This window comes from Indicator indicator, chromosome 10 (assembly GCF_027791375.1).
Source record: "Indicator indicator isolate 239-I01 chromosome 10, UM_Iind_1.1, whole genome shotgun sequence".
Lineage (NCBI taxonomy): Eukaryota > Metazoa > Chordata > Aves > Piciformes > Indicatoridae > Indicator > Indicator indicator.
The window spans coordinates 29,266,724-29,287,090 of NC_072019.1; the positions used below are offsets into that span (position 1 = coordinate 29,266,724).

Below are 20,367 nucleotides of genomic sequence, written 5' to 3' on the forward strand. Positions count from 1 at the left end.
AGGGGAAGGAAACTGCGTGTGCCTGTCCAGAGCAAATTAGATTGGATGTTAGGAACAATCTCTTTGCTGCAAGAGTGCTCAGCCATTGGAACAGGCTGCACAGGGAGCTGGGGGAGTCACCATCCCTGGAGGTGGTCAAGAAATGTGTGGCCATGGCACTTGGGGACATGGTTTGATGGTCATGGTGGTGTTGGGTTGGTGCTTAGACTTGCTGACCTTAGAGCTCTTTTCCAACCTAAACAATTCTGTGATTCAGGTTGGGAGAAGATATTGGACATGATAGGAACTCTGCATGATAGCTTTGAGAGTGTGGGAATGAATGTGGCCATGCCACAGAGCTTCAGTGAAGTCCAGGAAGGGCATGGAGGTGAGGAAAGAGATCTGCAGTCCCAGTATCAGGAAGAGCATCCTCAGTCCCAGGATCCCAGAATCCCAGAATCCCAGAATCAGTGATTTGGGTGGAAAGCTCATCTTGTCCAACCCCCCTGCAGTCAGCAGGGACAGCTGCAGCTAGAACCCCAAACCACCTGACCTGCAATAGTTCCAGGCATGGAGCATCTCCTGCCCCTTTGGGCAACCAAAGCCAGGCTCTCAGCACCCTCAGTGCCAAACATTTCTGCCTTCTCTTCAGGCTGAAGCTCCTTCTTTGATTTCAGACCATCCCCTCTTGTCCTGTCACAACAGGCCCTGCTCAAAAGTCTGTCCCCAGCATTCTGCTTGTCCCCTTGAAGCACTGAAACATAAAAGGGTGTTGGATTGATGGTTGGAGTGGATGATCTCAGAGGCCTTTCCAACACAAACAATTCTATGGCTCTATGAAATTGCTTGGCATTTTTCACCTCCAAACAGCCCAATGGCCATTTCCATGGTCTGCAAACCCATGGTGAGCCTTCTCCTTACAGGAGGTCTGGAAAAGCGTCACCTGAGAAACCCAGCCTGAAATCCAGCCTCTTCTCTGTATTCCTGGCAGTTTACAACCCAACAATTTATTCCTTTAATAAAACCATGTTTTTACAGCTTGCTCTCTCCTTCCTCTCATGTCCTCATTAAATCTTAACTGGTTGCCTGGGAAGAACATCGAGGAGAAGCAGGACAGGATTATGCTCCTGAAAATGAGCAGCTTCCCAGAATTTTTCCATCTAAAAAAGCTGAATTACTGAGAAGGATTTCTTAGAACTTCAACAAACTGTATCACAAGCAGCATGGGGACTGCCTGGATCAGGGGAGGTGGTGGTCAATGAGGTGGTAGAGTCACCATCCCTGGAGGTGTTCAAGAAACATGTGGACATGGCACTTCTGGGACATGGTTTATTGGCCCTGGTGGTGTTGATGGTTGAGTTGATGGTTGGACTTGATCTTAGAGGGCTTTTCCAACCCAAACAATCTTATGATCAGTCCCAAGTTGGAAAAAAAAGAGGAAGAAACCAGGTTTTAATGACAGAGACCACAGAAAGAACTCAACATCGTGAGGAGCACCTTGGCTAACAAGAGGTTTGTGTTAAAAGTCATTGCTAAGATGTTTTCTGTGCCAAAACAGGTGCTTAGGGATGTCCTTGGCAAACTGTTCTGCCAGGCCCTCTGATGTGGGGTGCCATGTGGGGATCCAGGCTCTTTGCTGGCGTTGAGGAGATCCATGAGCATCCCAACATGCCAGGGACCTGGGGTAGTGTGGTCCAGCCCCACAGTGGTCTGGTGGTGAGGACAGTGAATATGATCCAGCCTCACAGGGGTTGAGTTGTGAGGATGGGGAGTGTGGTCCAGCCCTGCTGGGGTGTGGTGAGCATGGGAGGTGTTGACCCAGCACCATGGGGATCCAGCAGTGAGGATGGGGGACATGGTCTATCCCCATGGTGGTCTGCTTGTTAAGGATGAAGAGCATGGCCCAGCCCTGTTGGAGTCTTGTATGCATGGAAGGCACTGACCAACTCCATGGTGGTCCAGTGGTGAGGATGGGGAGTGTGGCCCAGCCCTGTTGGGGTCCAATGATGAGCACGGTGAACATTGACCACCCCTATGGGGGTCTGGGCAGTGAGGACTGAGGGTGTTGACCAGCACCATGGGGGTTCAGGCAGCAAAGGACAGGGAGTGTGCCCACAGTGTGCAGTGAGGGGTGATGGAGGGCCCATGCCAAGCAGGAGAAGTGGGCAGGGAGCAACACTCAGAGCTTCTCTTCTCCAGCACTGGATGAACACTGCATGCATTTGGTGCTGAGCTGATTCATTCCACTCTTGTACAAATTAACCAGTCCAAAACGAGCTGTGCTACTGACTTCACTTGGTGTTAACACTTAGAGCTGTTCCTGGAAAGCCTCAGCAGCCACAGGAGGTTTTTATCCCTCATCTTTAGCAAAGACAATGAAAACTTAATTATGTGAGGACTGAGACTGGAACTTGGCTCATTCCGTCGTTCAAGCAGCTGACGCATTCTCTTCCCTAATATTTTAGCTCAAAAACAAGACTCACAACTAAGTTTGTCCATGGCTGAATCCAGAATCCCACCCCTCAGCACCCTGGTTTGTCCCCTCCACATCTCAGTTCCTTCATCTAGATCCTCCAACCCTGTTCCCAGCATGCCACACCCTCAGGGATCTGCCACATCCTCAGGGATCTGCCACATCCTCAGGGACGGCTCTTGGCCATCGCACTCCCACCTTGGGGTTCCACACAAATTTTCTTCCACCTTGGGGTTCCATACAAATTTTCTCCCACCTTGGGGTTCCACACAAATTTTCTTCCACCTTGGGGTTCCACACAAATTTTCGCCCACCTTGGGGTTCCATACAAATTCCCCACCCTGGGAAACACCACCAAAGTCAAAAGGGGGTTCAGAAGAGTGGTGGGAGTGCAAGTGATGCCAACAGCCCCACAGTGAGGCTTAAACACTGCTTCTGGAAGGTCCAGAGTCTCACAGTCTCACAGTATATCAGAGGTTGGAAGGGACCTCAAGAGATCATCAGGTCCAACCCCCCTGCCAGAGCAGGAGTAACTGTGCAGCCTTTCTGGAACACAGGTTTGGCCACTCTGCTGTTCAGAGTTCCTCAAATCCCAGCAGGAGAGCTGGAGAGGTTCAACAACAGCAAGGAAGATGGAGCAGAAAATCTATTGACTGCGGATATCCCTACAGACACACCTCACAGAACTGCAGAAGTGTTGGGCTGGAAAAGACTTCCAAGATCATTCAGTCCAACCACCATGGCCATTAAACCATGCCCCCAGGTGCCATGGCCACACATTTCTTGAACACCTCCAGGGATGGGGACTCCACCACCTCCCTGGGCAGCCTGTTCCCAATTAAGAGCCTCGTTTCCCCCGTTTATTCCCTCTCAAAGCATGTGTCAATGCACAACAAAGCTGAGCACCCCAGTGGAAGCTCTGAGGAGCTTCACCACAACTCTAGGAGCTGGCAGAGGGTGTGAGGCCAAGCAGGAGCTCCAGCAGCACACCCAGCACCCTCTCCTTGGGTGATGCCTCCACTGAAATGCACATCACAGCCATCACCCTCACCTGCCTGCAGCCAGAAGATGCTGACTCAAAGGCAGGGCATCACTTCCCTGCTCCAGCATCAATTATTGAGGGAATGCTCAGTGCTTCGGGCATGGTGCTGCCTTCATGCCAGAGCAAGGAGGTAAGTTTTGAAGTCTTGGTTGCTGGAGAACAGATTAAACAGAAGAAGCTGGATGCTGGGAGGTGGATCAACATGTGCCAACAGAAGGCTGATGGCCATCTTGCTGTAAGAACCTGGCAACTGCCTTGCACAGCCAACTTTGGATGCTGCAGTGCACAGTGACTGGGAAGAGCTAAATTCAGATGGCTACAGAGCTACAGAGTGGGGGGGGGGGGGGGGGGGGGGGGAAAGCCACACAAAAACAACCCTCCTTTTGTAACACCCAAATGGCAGCTGACTGGAGGCTGTGTTTAAATGCACAGCCAGCTTCTGATCCTTCAACAGTGAGCTTAATGGATATTAAAACACATTTATGCTACAAACAGTGAGGGAAAAACTCAGGAGGAGCAGTGATGATGTGTACCAAGACTGGAGATGAACAACTCTACCCATCCTCTGCATGCTCTTAGAAGGGTTTTATCTCCCAGTGACCCTACATTTCCCCAGTCAGCACCAGTTGAAAGCAAAATGAACTCTGATTTGCCAGAAAAGCCTGCAAAAGGCATGTGAAATGGAAGGAGTCAAAGGCAGAGCAAGAAGGATGGAAACCCAAATGTCACTGATCCTTAGGATACTAAGAGCAGTGATCTGAATGTGTATTAAAAAGATATTTAAGCCACAGTGAGGAAAAATTCAAGAGGAGCAGTCATGATGTGCAGCAAGACCCAAGACAAACAGCTTTACCCACCCTCTGCATGCTCTTGGAAGGGTTTGCTCTCCCAGTCAACACCAGCTGAAAGCAAAATCAACTCTGGTGTGCCAGAAAAGCCTGCAAAAATCAACTCTGGTTTGCCAGAAAAGCCTGCAAAAATCAGCTCTGCTGTGCCAGAAAAGCCTGCAAAATCAACTCTGGTGTGCCAGGAAAGCCTGCAAAAATGAACTCTGGTTTGCCAGGAAAGCCTGCAAAAATGAACTCTGGTTTGCTAGAAAAGCCTGCAAAAATCAACTCTAGTGTGTCAGGAAAGCCTGCAAAATCAACTCAGGTTTGCCAGAGAAGGCTGCAAGAGGCATGAGAAATGAGAGAAGTTAGCAGCAGAGCAAGAAGGATGGAAACCCAAACGTCACCCAAATTGCTTCCCCCTCTCACGGCTTAGGTCCGGAGCTGGGGAGCAGTGCTGAGGTCTCCTTCAGCAAAATCTCTCCATCAAATACATCCTCTCCCTTCCCTCCCCACCCCCCTCCTAGGCAAAAGGAAGGTTTTAATCCTCCTCCAGCTCTAATTTCATTTATGTAACCGATCCAGCTGCGCAGCCACCGCGTCTCGGGCGCAGTCTCGGGGCCTCTAACGCCGTGTGGGCTCCAGCTGAAACCCACCAGGAGGGAACCTCCAGAGGAATCCCATGATTTTTTTTTTTTAATTTTAATTAGCTAGCTCTAAAGCTACATTTGTTTGGGCTCTAATGAGGTTTTAGTGCTGGCTGAGTGTCTTCCCTGCCTGTCAACTCAGCGAGTTGCCTCCTCTGCAGCTTCTGAGTACAAATAAAGCAGACTTTATTTTGATTTCCTTGGATTCCCTAATTCCAGAAAAGCATGAGGGCTTCAGGACACCTCACAACACAGAGAGGGGGGGAAAAAAAAATCTTTCTCAGCTGCCCTACATAGACATCTACTGATTTTTCTGTAGCTACTACAGCAGGAGCAAGGCTGACTTGCTACAAAACAGCTCAAAATTGCTGCTGAAAATACCTCATGTGGTGTCTGAACAGGGGGTTGAGGGGTCATTAAAGATGCATAGGGCTAAAAGACTTTGGAGGGCTAAATTAAGGCCACCCCCAACAGGAAAACTGACCAGGCAGAGACTTTATAACTCAAATTGCTGCTAATTAAATGAGAGATTTATCACAAGCATGGAAAGGTTCCACCCAACTGCGATCCGAGATCGAGAGGAAATGTGATTTGTCCTCCCCCCCACCTTACAAAAATCATGACAAAAGTACAACAGATAAATAAAAAGTTAAAATCAGAGGTGGGGGGGGGGAATAAGACCAAATGGAGGCAGAGGGTTAACAACAACTACAAATCATTAAGGAGGATTTGAGGAGATGAATGCTGGTAAACAAATTTTTGCTCCACTCAAGCAGAGTGAAGACACCATGAGGGTTCATTAGGAGAATTAATAACAGAGCTACGCTCAAGGATGCAATTCAAAGACACAAATCCTATCTGCCACATAAAAAAGGAGAGAAAAAATGACAAAACACCCCACTACCAAGACTTCAGCCTGATGAGGACCATCCTTAGAGGCTCAGCAATGCTCAGATGCTGCAGAAACCTCCTAAAACTGCATCATGTCCCCCAGTAGATGATTGCCAAACTTCTAAACAGAGGAGTAAACCAGCTCCAGCACCATAATGGGATCCAGCACCACCACAGCATCCCCCCAGGAGGGGATGGGGCTCCCGGTAAAGCTCAAACAGACTCCACCGGGAGCCCCAACCCCTCTCAGGAGGGTGCTGTGGTGGTGCTGGGGTCATTCCCAAACCACCATGACCACGATGGAATCATTCCCATGAGCCCCAACCGCTTTCAGGGGGATGCTGCAGTGGTTATGGGGTCATTCCCAAACCACCATGGTCACCACGGGGTTATTCCACCCCCTGCCACCACCCCAAACCCCGCGGATTCGCGTCCTACCTAAGCACCGCCGTGTCCCCTTTCCTGACCACCAGGTTGTCCACGGTGGCTCCAGGGAAATCTCCACCAGGAGCAGCCAATCTCCCAGGGCTTAAAAACCAGCATAGACCGAGGACCACAATTGTCAGCCACTGGTGGGAGCCCCCGGAGCTCCGCACCAGCGGCACCATCTCCGCGTTTCTTCTCCTTGTGGGGCGACCCAAACGTTGTCCCCCAGCCCACCAACCACCACCACCACTCAACCCTAGGTAGCTCCGAGGTCCTGAGGATGGGGTGGGGTGGGCAATGAAGGTGTTGCCAACGCAGCATCCAGCGAGGAAAGGGGATAGAGAAGAAGCCCAGGCTCGCCCAAGCAAGGCGGCGAGCGGGTGGCCCCCGCTGCCAGCCCCCGTTGCCACGCAGCCGTCTCCTTGGCAACCGTCCCGGCGGCGGAGGGATGCGCACCGCCTTCCTCCGGTCCCGTTCCCCCTCCCCGCCTCCCCCCCCTCCCATCCCTCCCCCCCTCCCAGGCCTCCTTTGGCCCGCCCCTCAGCATCCTGCTTTGCTTTGCAGCCTCCGTCCTCTTCCCGCTGCCTGCCGGCTGCGCAGACAGCACCTTCCCCCTTCTCTCCGTGTCCCTTCCACTGCCTTAGCATCTCGTTTGACAAACGCCCCCCCCCCGCCACACACACCCTGGTGTCCATCCAGTACCGGCAGACCACCCTGGTGGCCCCCTCCTCGGCAACCCAGTTTGCAGCCCCCCTACCAGTGCGCATCTGCACCAGCAGATCTCCCCTTGATCTCTTCCTTTCCACGCCGGTGTCCATCCAGCACCGGTAGACTCCCCCCGCGCTGTCCCATCCCATCCCCCATTACAATTCGCGCTTCCCCCACCCTTGACATCCCAGTTTGCAGCCCCTCTCACACCCTGGGTGAGCATTCGGAACCGGTAGATCCCTTCTTGGGGTGTCCCCCTCTCGGCATCTCGGTTGGCAGGCGCCGGTGTCCATTCAGTACCGGCAGACCCCCCCTCCCCCAGAGTGCCCCTGCGTCCCCCACACATTACGTCCCAGGTTGCAGCACCCCCCCACCTCCCTCCCTCTCCCCCGCCCCGGGTGCGCATCCAGGACGGGTAGATCCCCCCTTGGTGTCCCCCTCTTCGGCATTTCGGTTGGCAAACGTCCCCCCCCCCCCCCCCCCCCCGCCCCTCCTTTCCCCCCCCCACACCCCGCTCCTCCTTCCCCCCCTACCCCCCCTTCCCGCCGGTGTTCTCCTCTGCGTCCTCCCCCTGGACATCCCGGGTTGCAGCTTCCCTCTCCCGGGTGTGTATCCAGCACCGGCAGACACCTGCCCCCCCACCCCCGGGCTGTGTACCGCTGCTCCCCCCCAGAACCCTTACATCCCAGTTTGCACTTCCCCCCACCCTCGGATGCTCATCCAGAATTGGTAGAAGCCCCCTCGGTGCGTCCCAGTTTGCAGTCCCACCACGAGTGCACATCCAGCACCAGCAGACCCTTCCCTCGGTGTCCCCCCCACCTCGGTACGCCAGTCTGCAGCCCCTCCGCCCCTGGCTGTGCACCCACAACTGGTAGACCCCCCCCTCAGAGACCCCCAACTCAACACCCCGGTTTGCAGCCCTTCCATCACTACTCACCCAGCACCAGCAGCTCCCCCTTAGTACCCTCCCCCCCCCCCCCCCCCCCCGATCATGTCCTGTCTCTCAGCATCTGCATTTTCAGCTCCCCCCTCCCCCACGGGGTGCCCATCCAGCACCAACAGACCCCCCCTCCATCCCCCCCAGGTCCTGCCCCCCAGCACCCCAATTTGCAGTCTCCCCTCCTCAGTTTCTGTGGGATGCACACCCAGCACTGGCAGATGGCTCAAAAAGTACCCCACATCCCACCCCTCATCTTGGGGGTTTGCCTACCCTCCTCACCACAGGTCCTGCATCCAGAGCCGCCAATCCTGCTCCCAGTATGCCACATCCTCAGGGATCTGCCCCATTCTCAGGGATGGCTCCTGGTCACCACGCTTCCACTTTGGGGTTCCATGCAAATTCCCCACCCTGCCAAACACCAGCAATGACAAAAGGGACTTCAAGGGGGTGGTGGGAGTGCAAATGACACCAACAGCCCCATGGTGAGGCTTAAACCCTGCTTCTGGACATGCTGGAATGTCGAGAGGAACCATGTAGGCCTTTGAGGAATATAGGTTTGGTAACCTTGATGCTCAGAGTTCCTCAAATCCCACCAGGAAAGCTGGAGGTATTCACCAACAGCAAGGAAAAAGGAGCAAAAATCCACTGACTGCTGATTTCCCTACAGACAGACATCACAGAATTGCAGACCTCTAAGATCCTCAAGTCCAAAGAGCAAACCAACACCACCATGGCTGTTAAATCATGTTCCCAAGAGCCATGTCCACATGTTTCTTGAACACCTCCAGGGATGGTGGCTCCACCACTTCCCTGACCAGCCTGTTCCAGATTAACCATCTTCTTTCCCCCTGTGTTCCTCTCCAGCATCTCAAACACCCTCACAATGTTCTCAGCCTCTGAAAACTGTGGTGTCCTCTTTGCTGACAGTGTCTACAACCCACTGCAATGATTCATGACATGAGGTCACACCTCAGTGGGATGCTGTGGAGTAGTTGTGTAAACCACAACGTCTAGAAGCCCTCTGCTGTGAGGCAAGGCTGAGAGAGTTAGGGTTGTTCAGCCTGGAGAAGAGAAGGCTCCAGGGAGATCTTCTGGTGGTCTTTCAGTGCTTAAATGACCACCCAGAAAGCAGGGGACAGACTTTTGAACAGGTCAGGGTGTGATGGTCTGAACTCAAAGATGGAAACTCTGGAGAGAAGGAAGAAATGTTTGACCTTGAAGGTAGTGAGACCCTGGCCCAAGCTGCCCAAAGAGAGGGGAGATGCCCCATCCCTGGGCTCTGAGCAACCTGCTCTACTTGCAGATATCCCTGCTGACTGCAGCAGGGTTGGAGTGGAGGACTTTTGAGGGTCCCTTCCAACCCAGACACTCTGTGATTCTGATTCACACACATCTGGCCCTCCCAAGGTTGTCATTGCTCGCTCAACAGAAGTGGAGAGATTAGATCTTTCCACTACAAATTCCAGTGTGCACAGAAGGGAATTCTTCCTCCACTTCTGTGATATTATAGAGCCTTCATCCAGACCTCCAAATTCTCCTTGACGAAGAAAAGAAGAGCTGGAGTCCCTCACCTCATGATATCCCTCAGTGGTGTGTAGTGGGTTCAATGCCTTACAGCGTCATACAATGGTTTTAGTTGAAAAAGACCTTTAAGATCATTGAGTCCAACCATTGACCTAACACCACCATGACCATGGAACCATGTCCCAGAGTGCCATGTCCTTCCTCAGTGACCTGCATGAAGGGACAGAGTGGACCATCAGCAAGTCTCTTGTTGGTACAGAGCTGGGAGGAGTGGCTGGACAGTCCACCCTAGGGCTCCAAAACCCTCACACCAAAGAGTTCTCCTCTTGTTCAGGTGGAACCTCCTAGGTTCTAGTTTGTACTTGCTACCCATTGTCCTGTTGCTGGGCACCACTGAGAAGATCCAAGCCCCATCATGTGGCCCCTTTATCTCTTGCTGAGCACTGACAGCCCTCTCAGGCTGCTCTTCTCCAGGCTCAACAGCCCCAGGTCTCTCAGCCTTTCCCCTCCTCACAGAGATGCTCCAGGCTCCTAAATGTAACCAATTCTCCTGTAGCTTCCTCTAGCCCTTCAGCTCCCATGTTTTGTCAGCAGCATGAAGGAACAGCTACAGGAGAATTAAACACACAGAAGGGAATGAAGCAAAAAGCCAAGTGTGAAGTCAGTGACTCAGTCTGGTGTGTTTGTGCCAACTGCTGAACCAAAACTTGAAAACAACAAATAAATGGAGCTGTTCTGAGCAGCTCCAAACAGAAACGTGCAGTTGGGCTGGAAGAAATATCCTCTGTGTTTGGAGAACCCAGATCTGGCACAGAATCCCTGAACCCTGGCGTGGTGAGGGTTGGAAGGGAACTCTGGAGATCATCCAGTCCAACCCCACCCTGCTACAGCAGCTTGCCCAGGATCACAATGTCTGGAGGGGGCTGGAAGCTCTCCAGAGAAGGAGACTCCACAACCTCTCTGGGCAGCCTGCTGCAGGGTTCCTGCACCCTCACAACAAAGAAGTTTCTCCACCTTTTCAGGTGGAACCTTCCTGTGTTCCAGATTATCCTTTTATTTCTTTGCTTAATGATGTTTATTCCTTTTTTTGACAAGCAAAACCACCTGTGAGGTGAACCCAACCTGTGAGGAGTCAAAAGCAACCCATAGTTCCCCAGGTAATATGGAAGATTTCCATCATCTCTCCATGGAAATAGTTTTGTTCTTTGTGCATACACAGAACCATAGAATGGTTGGAGTTGGAAGGGACATTAAAAGTCATCTAGTTCCAATCCCCCTGCCATGGGAAGGGACATCTTCCACTAGACCAGGTTGCTCTAATCCTTAAGAAAACTTAAGGTGAAACTTCTTTGTTGTGAGGGTGCTGGAGCCCTGGAGCAGGCTGCCCAGAGAGGTTGTGGAGTCTCCTTCTCTGCAGAGCTTCCAAACCCTCCTGGCCATTGTGATGCTGGGCAAGCTGCTGTGGATGCCCCTGCTGTTAGCAGGGGTGTTGGACTGGATGATCTCCAGAGGTCCCTTCCCAGCCCCACCATGCCATGATTCTTGGATTCTCCACCACATAGCTGGCATTAAGCACAGTGAGGGATTATGTAGCACAGCCATGAATCACTGTGGGTAAAACCCCATGGATCATGTCCTGTCCTGCCTGGACCCAGAGACAGGGCTTTGGTGGAATAATCTCCTCAGGGACACCCTTCTGACTGTCCTAATAGGTGGTTGTTGGATTGCTGGTCTTCAGCTTTGGTCACATTGGGTTTAATTCCTGATCATGTGAAGCTTCAGATCGTTTCATTTCCCTGTGTACTTTGGACCCTGCTTAGCCACCAGCTTACCAACTAATTAGCTTACCAGCTGCTAATTACCCTAATTGCACCAGAGGTGGGCAGGGACTCAGCTCCATTCCCACACTTTTTAGCCTTGGTTGCAGGATGGGCACCATGTTTCCTGTTCCAAAGGACATCCATGGCACCAGCACTTTCGAGGTAGTGAAGCCCAAGGTCTTCAGGCTGTGGTGCTGGAAGGAACCATGCCCCCTAATTTTGTTAATTGCTCTAATCAAAACCTTTCTATTGAGCTCTGCCAGAAGACACCAGGCCATTTCCATGCAGGCATTTGTTTGCTTTGGAGATAGATGCTTCTGGAAGAGCTCAAAGGTTTCCATCTAACTGCCAAATGCCTTTGGTTGGCATCACCCACAGCATCTGAAAAACAGCTTGAGTGTTGTCAGGACTTAAAGGGGGCAGACAGAAAGCTGAGGACAGACAGAGTTGGAGTTGTTCAGCCTGGAGAAGAGAAGGCTCCAGGAGACCTTTTGGTAGACTTTAAATGGGCCAAACAGAAAGCTGGGGACAGACTTTGGGGCAGGGCCTGTTGTGACAGGACAAGGGGTGATGGTTTGAACTCAAAGAGGGAGATTCAGACTGGAGAGAAGGGAGAAATGTTTGACACTGAGAGCAGTGAGACCCTGGTCCAAGCTGCCCAGAGAGGTGGGAGCTGCCCCATCCCTGGAAACAATCCAGGTCAGGCTTGCTCAGGCTCTGAGCAATCTGCTCTAGTCGCAGCTTTCCCTTCTGACTGTGGGGCATTTGGACTGGATCACTTTGAAATGTCCCTTCCAACCTGAAGATTCTGATTCTGCAATTCTAATTTCCATCATTTTAGGCCATTGCCTTCTCTGAGTTTTTCACTTGGCAGCACAGGGCTGCAGAAGCAGCTCTGCCCACAGCAGACAGCAGAAGATGTGCGAAACAAAGAACCCTCAAAGGAGGAGTGGATCCATGGGTGCCTTCTGATAAAACACAAGCTCCAGTGATATCTTTCCAATACACAAGCCATTCAGAAGCTCCCTTCTCTCCTGGTTCTTCTCAAGTCTGGGAAGACTTGGCCTGTGCTGTGTGTCCCTACTGCAGTGGAAAGGCAGCGGTGTGCACCGGCACGCACCGAGAGCCACCAGGCAGAACTCATTTCCATCTTGCATCCATCATCCAAAGATTGCATCAGTTTGGAAGAGACCCTCAAAGGTCATCTTGCCTAGCCCTCCTGCAGTCAGCAGAAACACCTCCAACCAGATCAGGCTGCTCAGGGCCACATTAATTGTGACCTTGAATGTCTCCAGGGATGGGGCTTCAACCTGTTCCAATGTTTCACTGATCTCATAGCAAAGAACTTCCTCCTGATGTCCAACCTAAACCTGCCCTGCTCCAGTTTCAAACCTTTCAGACCATTGCCTCTCATCCTTCAAGCATGAAGTCTCAACAGCACAAGGAAGCAAAAAAAAGGTGGAACAATTTCTCCTTTACCCTCTACAGAAGTATCAGGAAGAGCAGTGCTGACACAGCACCGCATAAATCAGCTTGTTTTCACCCAAGAGAGGCATGGAAATGCTACTCTTACACAAGAGCTTCCTGCTCACATGTAGACCCCTCTGCTTGATGGAAGCTCACATCATAGAATCATAGAATCCTAGAATCCTAGAATCATAGAATCATAGAATCATAGAATCCTAGAATCCTAGAATCCTAGAATCATACAATCATAGAATCATAGAATCCTAGAATCAGTCAGGGTTGGAAGGGACCACAAGGATCATCCAGCTCCAACCCCCCTGCCATGCCCAGGGACACCTCACACTACAGCAGGCTGGCCAGAGCCTCATCCAGCCTGGCTGCAAACACCTCCAGGGCTGGGGCCTCAACCACCTCCCTGCACAACCCATTCCAGGCTCTCACCACTCTCCTGGGGAAGAACTTCTTCCTCACCTCCACTCTCAATCTCCCCACTTCCAGCTTCATTCCATTCCCCCCAGTCCTGGCACTCCCTGAGAGCCTAAAAAGTCCCTCCCCAGCTCCAGCCCTCTGCTCATCCTGGTGGCCCTTCTCTGGACACCTTCCAGCATCTCCAGATCCCTCTTGGAATAGAGGCTCCAGACCTGGATGCAGTACTCCAGGTGGGGTCTCAGCAGAGCTGAGCAGAGGGGAAGAATCACCTCCCTTGACCTGCTGGCCACACTTCTCCTGATGCAGCCCAGGCTCTGCTTGGCTTTCACATGCATCTTTGGGTTCTTGGCTGGCTTCACCAACCCTCTGTGGGCCACAGGACTGCACACAGCACAGGGCTATCAATAAAATTTAGTCATATGTGGGTGAATGCAAACATTTTTCTTCGCCGTATGGTCTACCAGGGGAATAATTGCCAGTGCCAGAAGCTCACTAATGCTGATGCCAAATACACAGATAATGCTGTCACCCTGCCATCAACCCACAGCTTCCTATTTTAAGACACACAAGGGAGTGCAGTTTGGAAACATCCTCCAGAATTAGGGAATCAAAGAACCGTTTTGGTTGGAAAAGACCTTTGTGATCATCCAGTCCAACCATGCCCTAACTCTGCATGGTGCTAAACCATGTCCCTCATCACCACTTCTCTGTGTTTTGAAGTGCTTCCAGGGATGGGGATGCAACCACCCCCTTAGGAAGCCTGTCCCAGTGTTTGGGAACTCTTTCAGTGAAGAGGTTTCTTCTAAGATCCAACCTCAATCCCCCTGGTGCTACTTGAGGCCATTTGTTCTCATCCTGTCACTTGTTCCTTGGGAGAAGCAACCAACCCTCAGCTGGCTCCAACCTCCTTTCAGGGAGATATAAATAGCCAGGAGGTCTCCCCTCAGCCTCCTCTCCTCCAGGCTGAAAAACCTCAAGTACTTTAGCAGCTCCTTTAGTAGTACTTTAGCAGCTGTAAGACTTCCAGACCAAGAAATTTCAAAACAAAAAAACCTTCAGACCAAAGAACTCTCTGAAGATGCAGATTCCCACCAGGCTTAGGAAGAGTTGGGACTTTCCTAATTGTTCACAACTCTTTGGCTCAAGAGGGTAAAGAGCAGAGTTTGCCATGAAAAGAGGTAGACTTCAATAAATGTCCTCCTATGAGGACAGACTGAAAGAGTTGGGACTGTTCAGTCTGGAGAGGAGAGGGCTCTGAGGTGACCTTCTTGTGGCCTTCCAGGATCTGAAGGGGGCTCCAAGAAAGCTGGGGAGGGACTTTTTAGGCTCTCAGGGAGTGATAGGACTGGGGGGAATGGAATCAAGCTGGAAGTGGGGAGATTGAGAGCGGAGGTGAGGAAGAAGTTCTTCCCCGTGAGAGTGGTGAGAGCCTGGAATGGGTTGTGCAGGGAGGTGGTTGAGGCCCCAGCCCTGGAGGTGTTTGCAGCCAGGCTGGATGAGGCTCTGGCCAGCCTGCTGTAGTGTGAGGTGTCCCTGCCCATGGCAGGGGGGTTGGAGCTGGATGATCCTTGTGGTCCCTTCCAACCCTGACTGATTCTAGGATTCTATGAAATGCCAGATGAGTATATGGCAAGACAGACCCACCCCACCTTCCTATCAGCAACATCTTCTTGTGGCTACTGCTCTACAGTGATATCATAGAAGCACAGATGAGTTTGGGCTAGAAGGGACCATTCAAAGTCATCCAGTCCAACCCTCCTTGTTGAGTCTGGAAGTGGAGCAGTGGAAAGAATTCTGGAGTTTGTGGTGTAACAATTTACAACTCACAATGGAGAGAAGTCAAGATGCTTCCTTCAGGTGTGATGCTCAGAAACTAAAAGCTTTTTCAGTGTTCAATAAGTGGAGGTGTTCATGAGGTGTCTAAGCAACATGAGGGCATGGCACTTTGGGAAGTGGCCATGGTGATGCTGGGTTGATGGTTGGACTCCATGATCTTAGAAGTCTTTTCCAACTCAAGCAGCTCTATGGTTTTGTGATTTTAAGTGCACAAACATCTTCTCAAGGATCCTTGCTGCAGAAACAAAACCACTTCATGAGCCCAAGGCTTATATATATGCTGTGCTTTTTTGTTATGCTGGTTGACAGTAGCTGAACATGAGCCAGCAGTGTGCCCAGGGGGCCAGGAGAGCCAATGGCATCCTGGCCTGGATCAGGAATAGTGTGGCCAGCAGGAGCAGGGAGGTTATTCTGCCCTGTGCTCAGCACTGCTCAGGACACACCTTGAGTGCTGTGTCCAGTTCTGGGCTCCTCAATTCAAGAGAGATGTTGAGGGACTGAATGGTGTCCAGAGAAGGGCAAGAAAGCTGGGGAGGGGTCTGGAACACAAACCCTGTGAGGAGAGGCTGAGGGAGCTGGGGGTGTTTAGCCTGGAGAAGAGGAGGCTCAGGGCTGACCTCATTGCTGTCTACAACTACCTGAGGGGAGGTTGTAGCCAGGAGGGGGTTGGTCTCTGCTCCCAGGCAACCAGCAGCAGAACAAGGGGACACAGTCTCAAGCTGTGCCAGGGGAGGTCTAGGCTGGATGTTAGGAGGAAGTTCTTCACAGAGAGAGAGATTGCCCATTGGAATGTGCTGCCCAGGGAGGAGTCACCATCCCTGGAGATGTTCAAGAGAAGCCTGGGTGAAGCACTTGGTGCCAGGGTCTGGCTGATTGGATGGGGCTGGGTTGGACTGGATGATCTCTGAGGTCTCTTCCAACCTGGTTGATTCTATGATTCTATGATTAAAGCATCATTGTTCCTTTGGTATTTTTCAGGCTGGAAATGTGAAGAATAAACCATCAGGTTTTCAATCTCATTTCCTAACCCACACCTTCATCCTGTACCATGGTTGGTGTGGAGATCCCTCTCTGTTAGAGCCACAGTTTATAACCTGGCCAAGATGGAGTGTGCTACACAGCAGAACCTAATGAGTGTGGACAATCTGTGACTGTCTGCTCATCAGCCCACATCATCCCTTCCTGTTTGGATTTCATTGATTTATCAGGGAGCATTTTGTCTAAATAAGCCCTGGAATCACATGCAAAGGTAATGACCTTGGGAGAGAAACACCACACAAAACCCCCTCATCCCAAAATCCCAGCATGCTGGGGGGAACTTCTTCGGAGTGAGCGTGCTGGGACCCTCAAGCTGATTACCCAGAGAGGTTGTGGAGTCTCCTTCACTGGAGAGATTCCCAATCCAGATGGACATTGTGGTCCTGAGCAAGGGGCTGTGGGTGGCCCTTCTTTAGCAGGGGGGTTGGACTGGATGACCTCCAGAGGTTCCTTCCAACTCCTACCATGCTGAGATTTGGGGGTATAATGTGAAATGTGGGGTTTTTTTAAGGAGGAAGGGAAGGATGGTGAGACACTGGAACAGCTTGCCCAGGAAGGTTGTGGATGCCCCTCCTGGAGGTGCTCAAGTCCAGCTTGGATGGGTCCTTGAGCAACCTGCTGTAGTGGAAATTACCTCTGACCATGGGAGGGGGCTGGAACTAGCTTCATATTCGTAGAAAGCTTTGGGTTGGAAGGGACCTTAAAGATCATCTAGTTCCAACCCCTTTATGTGATCTTTAAGGTCCCATCCAACACATAGCATTTTATGATCATAGAACAGAATCATAGAATCAAGAAGGTTGGAAGAGACCTCAAAGATCATCGAGTCCAACCTGTCACCCTACACCTCATGCCTATCTAAACCATGTCACCAAGTGCCACATCCAATCCCCTCTTGAACACCTCCAGGGATGGTGACTCCACCACCTCCCTGGGCAGCACATTCCAACCTCTAACAACTCTCTCCATGAAGAACTTTCTCCTCACCTCCAGCCTAAACCTCCCCTGGTGCAGCTGGAGACTGTGTCCTCTTGTTCTGCTGCTGGGTGCCTGGGAGAAGAGACCAACCCCCTCCTGGCTACAACCTCCCTTCAGGTAATGGTGTTTGGATGATTTTTGGTTGGAACTGAATGATCTTTGAGGAGCCTTCTCCAGCCCAACCCAATCCATGAAGCTGTGATGCTGGGATGTTTTTGCTTCACAGCACAGTGGCTGGAGAATAGGAAGGCCACTGATCAGAGGATATCAAATTGAGCCACACGACGAATTGATTCATGTGCTGCCTTCTGATTATCCTGCTCTGTTCTCTATTTGATTAACATGTATAATTTAGCTTACTCATTTAATCTTGTTAATAAAATATCAGATTGGAAGCCTGTGTGGATTGCATGTTTTCTCCCCAGGTGCTAAGATTAAAAAACGGGAGGAATCTCCAAGCTAGTGACTTTGTAAATCTCTGAGCAATGGTACAAAGAGATGCCCTATAGCACTGCCATAATTGATGCTTGAATCACAGCCCTGCTGGAGTCTATAGGAAACAATATTTGCATATCAGTCATTTCTTCTGACGAGCTACAGGGGGTTCAGAGCAGTGGTGGTGGTGGTGGAGAGAAAGCAGCCCTCAGACAGGTTCATCACTTCCCCTGGAAAATCAATCTCCGCTCCACACGGGGCTGGGAAGTGAAACAGCACCTGAGCCATTTGGCTTCAATAATAAAAGCGGAATCAGGACATTATTTTATTCATGCCTTTCTCCTCAGAATGGAAATAAAGTCAGCTGTGGCCACGCTTCAGGTTAGGGAAGGAAATGGAAATTCATGGTCTCCTTAGCTGAGACCAATTATCCCTCTGAATATTAAAGAGTTTGGGTTCATAGATTCATAGAATGCTTCGGGTTGGAAGGGACCTGAAGATCATCCAGTTCCAACCCTGTTTCCATGGGCAGGGACATCTTCCACTTAGACCAGGTTGCTCAAGGTCCTATCCAGCCTGGCCTTGAACACCTTCAGGAAGGGGCTTGGAGAAAAGGAGGCTGAGGGGAGACATTCTGGATCTCTACAACTGATGGACAAGAGCATCTCTATGAGGAGGAAGGCTGAGAGCCCTGGGGCTGGTGAGCCTGCAGAAGAGCAGCCCCAGAGGGATCTGAGCAATGCTCAGCAAGAGCTAAAGGACCTGTGGGGGGCAAGAGGATGGAGCCAGACCCTTTTCAGTGGTGCCCAGTGACAGGACAAGGGGCAATGGGCACAAACTGGAACCTAGGAGGTTCCACCTGAACAGGAGGAGAAAATTCTTTGGTGTGAGGGTGCTGGAGCCCTGGAACAGGCTGCCCAGAGAGGTTGTGGAGTCTGCTTGTCTGGAGAGATTGCAAACCCCCCTGGCCATTGTGATCCTGGGCAAGCTGCTGTGGATACCTGTGCTGTAGCAGGGGGGTTGGACTGGATGATCTCCAGAGGTCTCTTCCAACCCCTACAATGGTGAATTCTGGGAGGATGTCACCAGTCCCCAAGCATGCCCATCCTTTCAAGAGTCACACTTCACCCTCAGCATGGCTCCATTAAATAACCCTGTACCTGTCAAACACACTGAAATAACCATGAGAAATGAGCCACAATCTGCTGGGATCTACCAGACTTGCAAAAAAAAAAAGCATAATTCATCACAAAAGTACACCTTGCCAGCAGAAATACTTATCTCTGAGACTTCACATAGAATCCTAGAATCAGTCAGGGTTGGAAGGGAGCACAAGGCTCATCCAGTTCCAACCCCCCTGCCATGCCCAGGGACACCTCACACTACAGCAGGCTGGCCAGAGCCTCATCCAGCCTGGCTGCAAACACCTCCAGGGCTGGGGCCTCAACCACCTCCCTGCACAACCCATTCCAGGCTCTCACCACTCTCCTGGGGAAGAACTTCTTCCTCACCTCCACTCTCAATCTCCCCACTTCCAGCTTGATTCCATTCCCCCCAGTCCTGGCACTCCCTGAGAGCCTAAAAAGTCCCTCCCCAGCTTTCTTGGAGCCCCCTTCAGATCCTGGAAGGCCACAAGAAGGTCACCTCAGAGCCTTCTCTTCTCCAGACTGAACAGCCCCAACTCTCTCAGTCTGTCCTCATAGCAGAGGAGCTCCAGCCCTCTGCTCATCCTGGTGGCCCTTCTCTGGACACCTTCCAGCATCTCCAGATCCCTCTTGGAATAGAGGCTCCAGAACTGGACACACGTCTCTGTGCATGCATCCTTACTGCCTTAAAGATGTGCTTCTTGCAGAGAGATCCAGAACCCATGATCTGAACAAATGTTGTTCCAGTGTAACCTGGAGACTACAACTGAAGGTGGCAGAGACAAAGCAATTGGTCTGAAAGGTGAACTTCTGAGGCAGGAACAGGCTGCCCAGGGAGGTGGTGGAGTCATCCTCCCTGAAGGTGTTCAAGAAACATGTAGCCATGGCACTTTGGGGTATAGTTTAGTGTCCATTGGTGGTGTTGGGCTGAAGGTTGGACTGGATCCTGGAGGTCTTTTCCAAACAAAACAATTCAACATGTCCTATGATTCAACACTAATTAAAATCAATCATTGGTAGGCATTCCAAAACCCCCTCAAAGATCACTTCAATAACACCCACCAATCAAACAGCCTCATTTGCACCTTTTTAAAGAGTCAATCTAAATTTCAAATTGCAGGAACTTTAAGAGAGTGACTCAGATACTCTTGTCCTAAAAGTCAGCAGCTCTCCTACCTCATCCACAGTTGGCAAAATCACTACTTTTCCAAACTGAAATGTCAATAATATACCTGATATCATGTCCTGCTCTGAGTCAAAGCAGAGCTGGATCTGCTCAGAGCTGTGGCTGCTGAGCTCAGGCCCTGCTCAGGGCTGGCACTCTCTGGGGCTCAGGGTGGATTTCTGCAGCCAGGGGCTGCTGCCAGCAGTGAGAACCTGATGGGGACAGGCACTGCCTGGGCTGGGCTGCAGAAAGCCTCTGCCTTGCACTTGTTCCTGCCCACACCAAGGGCACTGCCACAGCTTGTGTCCCATGCTGGGGGCAGGAAGGCAGAGGTGGCACCTGTGGGGAGGAGGAGCCAGGACAGGGGACCCTCAACTGCCCAACAAGAGATTGCAGCCCATGGGTGGCATCTGTAGGGGACAGCTGAGGGAGCACCAGGGTCAAGCCTCCTCTTCCCTGGTGTTTCAGGAGGACTCTGTCCCTTCTACCTTCCATCCCCATCCCAGTGCTCCTGAATCCAGATCCAGAGTCCAGCTCCTGAACCCAGTTCCCATCTGCTGCTAGGCCAGGCTGGGACTTGTGCAGTGTTTGCTCCCA

The 20,367-nt window shown here is 51.5% G+C and overlaps 1 protein-coding gene across 2 annotated transcripts in view; it reads right to left on the reverse strand.

Annotated features, from left to right (window-relative positions):
- The window catches only part of NEGR1 (neuronal growth regulator 1), a 270,314-nt gene extending 263,847 nt beyond the window's left edge, over positions 1-6,467 (reverse strand). For both annotated transcript variants that reach the window (XM_054383953.1, XM_054383952.1), the window contains exon 1: positions 6,298-6,467. In XM_054383953.1, the coding sequence (XP_054239928.1) occupies positions 6,298-6,467 (170 nt within the window). The remainder of the gene's footprint in view (positions 1-6,297) is intronic.
- Positions 6,468-20,367: the final 13,900 nt, after the last annotated feature.